The sequence below is a fragment of the Austrofundulus limnaeus genome, unplaced genomic scaffold (assembly GCF_001266775.1).
Source record: "Austrofundulus limnaeus strain Quisiro unplaced genomic scaffold, Austrofundulus_limnaeus-1.0 Scaffold584, whole genome shotgun sequence".
Lineage (NCBI taxonomy): Eukaryota > Metazoa > Chordata > Actinopteri > Cyprinodontiformes > Rivulidae > Austrofundulus > Austrofundulus limnaeus.
The window spans coordinates 132,583-140,007 of record NW_013952986.1 but is presented as its reverse complement, the minus strand read 5'-3'; the positions used below and the strand labels follow the sequence as shown (position 1 = coordinate 140,007).

Below are 7,425 nucleotides of genomic sequence, written 5' to 3'. Positions count from 1 at the left end.
ATTGCTCTGTTTGTGCCGGGGCACCGGATCTTTGGGGTGAACCAGCCTTTGCCGTAATGTGTTTGGGGGTTTGAAAGCTACTGGGACATCATGTTTAGAAAATAAACGTCTCAGTTTCTCAGAAATCAGAGTATCAGTCACATGGAAGCAGTGCTTAAAAGCCTGAATTTTGCCTGAAACTCTCAGACTGAAGAAGTCTCTTGGAGGAGACGAAATGTTTCATACCCGTCCAGAAGACCTATACAATTTTTTCTTTAAAGTCTTTAAAATTTACTTAATTTCTTATTTATACTATTTTACCCTGTGAATTTCTTGTCACTTTGCAGCTGATGCACCTGAATTTCTCCACTGAGGTATAGCTACAATAAAGACATTTTCTAAATAGCTCATTTATGCTTTTATTATGCCAGATCATAGCTACATGTCTGTCTCTGTTAAAGTACATAAAACAAAGTATTTCAGCATGAAAGCTCGTATTTTTATTGTGTGACAGTGTCCTGTATCATAACTACATCTCTGCCATTTGTAACAAACAAAATTGTGAGGAAAAAAAATCGCGAACGAGTTATTTTAGTTGGGTGTCCAGCTTCCTCGGTGCAACAGGAACCCATCCAAGATGGCGTCCGCACTGATACGTCCGCTCCTATAGGCAGCGCTAGTCCGTAGGGAGTCTCCATTTTCAGTCGTCTCTTACGTCACAGCTGGTTTAATCGGGACGAGGTGTGTTGCGAAGAGAGAGGAGTCCAGCAGGAGGATAGAGACTCTTCGTCCTGCAGGTTTGTACCGACATGTTGCTGTGACTTTTAACTGAATAACAGATCCATTAATTCAGCTGTGGTTCATAAAGTCCGCTTCACAGAAAGGCTTCAGTATATTTTAAGAGATTATAAGTACCACGTTGTTGTTTTTAATGTATTTTTGTGAATCATATTAATAAGTTGTACAGTAAGATAAAGTAAAGTTAATAACCTGTATCTGTCGACACTGAGATCAGTGGAGTTTGTACTGTTAGCTCTAAAACAGCTGAATAAGCACAGTGAAGTAAATTCACATATAAAACTTTACTTGTCTGTTAAATCTCATCTCAACTTTCAGGAGATAATCTCTGGAAGTTTTATTACAGCTGCTGGTCTTTAGGAAACAGCTGTTTATATAATTCTGAGTTTTGCAGGTATCAAGCTGAAGTTTGGAGTCGCTGACAGTCAAATTACAACTTTTAGTATAACTCAGGGATGTCCAAAGTGTGGCCCGGGGGCCATTTGTGGCCCCTAAACTGATTTTGTGTGGCCCCTGACTTCAGTTCAAGAATTATACTGATGTGTTTACAAATTTGTCCCCCCAGCACAGGTGTTTGATGTAGATGTAGACTTTATATTTATTATTAGGGCAAATTTATCACAAATTAAAATCTTATATTAAAAACAATATTGGCAACAATACCAATTATTTGTCTTTAAATAACCAGACTCAGCTTTTTTCCACATCTATCCAGTGATTTCTACTCAGAAGCAATCTGCTTTTAATTAATTCATTAAATTTGTCTGAATACAGCAAGCATTTTCAACAAAACAGTGACCTAAATCCTGATTTTATTGATCAGAATTGACTAAATTTGGTTATTTTTCCCTCTATTGAAACCTAGAAAATTGCCAAATTTATTTCAATAAGGGAAACCTGATACACATTTTTAAAGTTCTGGATATAGATTAATTTACGCATCCATTTCCAGCAATAAGTCTGACTACTTTTATCTGTTTAATTAAAGTATTTAATGCTTAGTTTATTGTTGAGCAGGTAAAGGAAAATAGTTTTGGCCCTGAAGTCCTTCTGACTTTATGATTTTGGCCCATGTGACAAAATGTTTGGACACCCCTGGTATAACTATTCCTCATTTAGTTAATTGTTGAAGTTAATCCTGCGTGTCTGTTAGCAAAATACGGCATGAATCACAGGACAGATTTTTTTTGTTCCAAGCAATACTAGACCTGAAAATTAATTTACTGCCTTTATTTAAAAAGTAGTAGAGTTTTTGAGTTACACAAGAGAGAAAAGTTTTCACTAAACTAGTGAACTTTGACTCTAAGACATTATAGCTGTAAACAACCCAGGGTAAAATAAAGTCATAAAAAACTGGACGTAGTGAAGCTTGTTTTGTGGTTTTCAGCAGTTCAACATGGACGTGAAGCAGCACTGTGTGAAGCTGTCTGTGCAGCCATCCRGAGGACTCCTGGACGAGAAGTTTGTCATCCTGGTCCAGAATGCTCTCCCTGGTTCTAAGATAACTATCCACGCCCTTCATCAGTGTGAAGATGGACACCACTGGCAGGCGTTCGCCCACTACGTTGCTGACACCACAGGGRCTGTAAACGGTAAGAAGATCAGAACCTGTATATGGAAGATGGAGCAAAATGGGTAAAGAAATGTGAGCAGCTCCATAAAGGTTGYGTTTTCTTTACAGTTTCTGAGGACTTCAGTCTGGGTGGGACATATTCAGGGCTCGAGCCGATGGGTTTACTGTGGGGCCTGAAACCAGTTCCAGGCAGCAAACCTGGCCTCAGGTAGGTCATCAGAGCAGATTCTGTCAGTCAGAACTCATTATCAGAACTGACTCTTCTGTCGTCCCTCAGGATGAGGAAGAAGAACGTTCAGATCCCCATGGAGGTTACAGTCTCAGTGTACCACGATCACCAGACAGAAGGCTTTATGGATCAGGTTCCTCTGGCTGCTGTGGTGGTGGAGCGATGGTACATGGCACCTGGTGTTCGCAGAATCCCCATCACAGAGGATGGGCTCACCGCAACTCTCTTCTTACCTCCAGGTAGGAGGAGCAGGAAGTTCTGTTAGAGAGCAGAAGTTTTCATTCCATTTCCCTAAATACACAGATAGATTAGTTTGTTCCTTTTCTTTAAAGAAAGAAAGGGAAAAAACTGAAACAACTAAAAACTGACAAAAGTATTTAATAAAAAAAAATCTGACTACAAATCAATGAATGAAAATCAAGCTAATGAAAATGACCTTGACAAAAAGGATTAAAGATCACTTAAAGATCAAAAGAAAGGAAAAACAAAACAAAAACAAGTATTTTGCATATTTTAGAGTTGTGACGTCGCCAGGGTGTACTCCGTCGCTTGCACAATGACTGCTGGATATGGGTAGCAGTGACTCCCGTGACCCTGAAAGGAAGAAGCGGTTAAAAGATAAAGGATGGATGCATTCATACATATGTTTTTAATTTAAAATTTTAGTGGGGCCAGACCATTTAAAGATATATAAAAAAATAAAAGGATCTTAAAATCAATCCTAAACTTAAATAAGTATAGAATTGGAGTTATGTGCTCTCTTTTGTATACCAGTTAATGATAAGCTAATCCCTTATCAGTCCCACTGGTGGGAAATTTAGGAAGGCAGGCAGCTGCATTCTGCATCATTTGAAGATGAGATAGAGATGTCTGTGAGACACGGAATAAAGGGAATTGACATAATTAAGACGTGTTGTAATAAATGCATGAATCACAGTTTCAGTGTCCTTTTTTAAAAGTACATGTTTGACTTTCACCAGTTGTCTCAGTTGGTAAAACCTGGACTTCACCCCAGAAGTGATCTGCCTGTCAAGATTAAAATCACTCACCATTTTTACGATTGGTGACGGTGTGTTTCAGATACTGTCAGAGGACCGAGCTCTATGGAGGGTGACCTATTGGAGACCCCGGGACTAAAAAATAAAACCTGTCTTATCATAAAAATTAAGGAAGTTAATGTCATCCAGGCCCAGTCATCAAGGCATTCAAATATTGACTGTGTAGAGTATCTTTCCTCGTGTTTTAAGGGAACATATACCTGGCAGTCATCAGCATAAAGATGAACATTTGTGCTTTCTAAAGATGGAACCCAAGGGATGTAAATACAATGTAAAAAGGAGAAGCCCAAGAACTGAGCCTTGTGGAACTCCACATAAAAAGGGCAGCAGAAGAAGATTTTACATTGCCCAGGCTGACACAAAATGTCCTGTCAGGTAGGACCTAAACCAAACGAGAGCATCATAAACACCATCATATTACCAATCCCAACAATAAATACAACAACAAAGGTGCAGAGGATACTTAAAACCCAGAGATCATGAGCCTCACAGCCTCAGGGTAGAAGCTGTTCCTGAACCTGGTAGTGGGAGCTTTCAGGCTGTGCTGGCATAGGAGAACATCTTGTGTGCAGGGAGGATGGGATCTTGCAATGTTCCCTGCTCCGGTTCTGCGTCTGCTGATGTAAATGTCCTTTGAAGAAGGGAGGCTGCTTTCTCAGCAGATTTTAGTCACTCTTTGCAGTAGGGCTGGGCGATTAATCGGATTTTGATCTTGATTACGATTTGGGTTTTCAGCGATCATAAAAACATAATGATAGAGGTTCGAAGTTTACATCGGGCCGTATAATTTCCATGATGCGAAAAACGCGGCTGGAATCCAGTGTAAAACGCGGAATCTCACAGAGGTCACTTATTTGGGTGAGTTTCTGATATATTTTGACCGCTGCTGCTCCCTGTACTTGCTCTTACCTGGTAACAGGCACGCGGAATGAGCTCTGAGCTCCCCTTCCGACACAGGAGGAGGGGGAGAAAGCAAAAAAACAAAACAAAAGCTGCGACCGCGAGTCTCGCGGCGAACAACAAACTCACTAAAAGCAAAAATATGAAGCTAGAGTAAATTTAGGACAGAATAAAACCCCAGCGGTTATTTATTTATCTGTAGAAAACTTTCCTGTAAGTTTTGTCAGCACATGACTGGCTGGATGCTGTGAAGACCACTTCCTCTCTGAGTCACAGACAGAGGCAGGGGTGTAGCACCAAATTCTGGGCCCTGTACACTCTCGATGTCAGTGGGCCTTTATCCATGCCAGTGCACGAGGTGCATAAGTAAAAAAAAAAAGGGGGGGGTATTCTTTTAAATAAAGAAGCATAAGTAGGGTTTTAAGCTACAATCAGATCAGATTATATTGATGAGTGGTTCTTTCATTCACCAGCTGAATGCATGCGTTTGGCCTACCTGTGTTCAAATACCTAAAACATTTTGCTACATCTGGTTTGTGTACTAATGTTGTCATCTATGACACTTGAGCAAATTTTGATTTAAAAACATTTATTCTTGAACTTTAGACAAACATTTGGTACATGACGTGTGCTCAGTTTAACTGTCTGCACATGTCATAAACTGAACACCAAATGTTTCTTTTGTGATGCAATAATGATCAAACCATATAAAATGAGATTATGTTCACCTTCATCCAACCATGTAGTGTACCAGCTCTTTAAACTCACTAAGAATACAGTTTGATAATCAGCCATAGTTTCATACAGAGACACAGGTGGAGCACTATAGGTGTGTTTATCCTCTCTAACTGCAACATCAGAAAACTTGTAATGTGTGTAAAGGACACACTGAAGGGGGTCTGGGGGTCCTCCCCCAGAAATTTTTGAATAACGTAGAAGCTATTTCCTGATTTCTAATGTATTTTAACAGGTTGTTAAAGATACTTTTACTTACACAAATAAAGACTTAATTAGAGACAACTAGAGACAGATTCTTCATTAAACTAGTTGCATCGTCCTGTTTTTAAACTCACTTATGGCTCAGATAATTAAATTAATGTACATATTGTGCCAAACAATGATGACACACAACTGCTTCAAGATAAAAGATTATGTTGAAGCCAAGGGGAGGAGGAAGAGGGACTCCTTCAACACATTTCGATTTATTGAGTTATTTTATGGTGTAAATAAAGGTCATGTAACACCTTGATTGTGTGTGAAGAAGTAGGTGGGGCTTAAAGGGCCACATTGTTGGTGCGTAGATACTAGTTCTAAAATTTTTAGATCAGATTAGATTAGATTGAAATTTACTGATCTCTTGGGAACATTTCTTCAGGGAAATTAAAACGTAACAGCTTCTATAAAATAATTTCTGCTGGTTTGATTTGCAAACAACAAAAGAAGGTGGGGACAGTTGGTCTGTTTATTATAGATCTGTGGACAAATTCCAGTCTCAGTTTGATATGATTGGTGTCATCGTAGGTCGTCTTATATTCAGTCCACTTTGCCTCAAACAGTGACTGACTGTACAGTCTCACACTGATTACCTTTGACCTCTCTATGGACTCTTTAGTTACAGTTTGTGGTGTCTGTCTCTTCAGTTCATTATTAATTCTCTTGTGGACAAGTCCAGTGAGGTTGTCTTCAGTCCCGTGGATCTTCTTGAATAATCCGATTGGTCTGTGTTTCATAATACAGATGGACAACGACCCAAAGCACACATCCAAAGCAACTCAGGAATATTTTTACGTTCAAGTCAGTCACCTGAAGTTGAACATTTCACTTGTTAAAGACTAAATTTCAGAGAGACAGGCCCACAAACAAACAACTGAAAACAGCTTTAATTCTGTTGAGCCTAAATTTTAAAGCAGTGACTGTAATCGATGTCATGTTTTTCTCATTCTTTTGTCAGTTTGAGGTTATTTCAGTGATCTTTATGGGTTTTTCTCCTTTTAGCAAGAGTTCAGATGAATTTATTCATGATTTGTATTTTAAATAAACAGTTAAAATGTGGTCAACTAGACACTTTTTCTGTGATCAGACTTTCATGGTAGCAGGTAAGTTGCGTAAGATACTGAAACACTGAACAGAACAAAACTTTATGGAAGAAGACCAAACAGGAGGAGAGAAACTGTGAGGTTCTTATGAATTGTTTCATAATCAGATTAGGATTATTCATTCAATGTCACAGATTTTTTCACCTTTGTTCTGCAGATGTTTTATTAAATATACTGATTGATTTTGTTACTGTCTCACCTGAAGGCCCGGGACCTTTTCCTGGTCTCCTGGACCTGTGGGGTGGAGGAGGACAGTTGGTGGAGTACCGAGCAGCTCTGTTGGCTTCTCATGGAATCGCCTCCATGGCCCTTGATTACCTGACCTGTAAATTCACCATGGAAACTGGGAAACATGTGGGCAACGACTACTTTGAGGTAAATCTGATGGACTTGTTATTCTGATCAACAAAGGACAGAAAACTTAATGAATAAGTGTTTAGATGGGCTAAAATTAGATTTCTAGGTAACTGGTTAACATGAATAAATGATTGTTTGACATTTAACTGACAAAATGTTTCTACTCATTTCACAGAAATTTTAATTTAACAAAGATGACAATTGCTCTAGCATGTTTTTGCATCTAAATCAATTACCCTATGTTCTAAAATTAAAAACTTGTGATTTGAAAATTGTGCAAATGAAGACAATATATATTTAGTGAGTAATGATACTGATCCACCCACAGCTATAAAAGAAAGATCGTTGGGCCTCATGCAAGAACATGTTCGTATTCTTATCCTAAATTTCTCTTACTTTTGTTCGTACAAAGGGTTCGTACGAACATGTCACGTC

At 38.8% G+C, this 7,425-nt stretch overlaps 1 protein-coding gene across 1 annotated transcript in view; it reads left to right on the top strand.

The window, feature by feature from the left end:
• Window positions 1-682: 682 nt before the first annotated feature.
• LOC106530977 (acyl-coenzyme A thioesterase 4) overlaps window positions 683-7,425 on the top strand; it is a gene marked incomplete at its 3' end in the record, with an annotated part of 9,646 nt that continues 2,903 nt past the window's right edge. Inside the window, 5 exon segments of the mRNA XM_014026714.1 lie at window positions 683-776; window positions 2,165-2,369; window positions 2,459-2,558; window positions 2,628-2,818; window positions 6,839-7,008. Coding sequence (XP_013882168.1) covers window positions 2,174-2,369; window positions 2,459-2,558; window positions 2,628-2,818; window positions 6,839-7,008 — 657 coding nt within the window.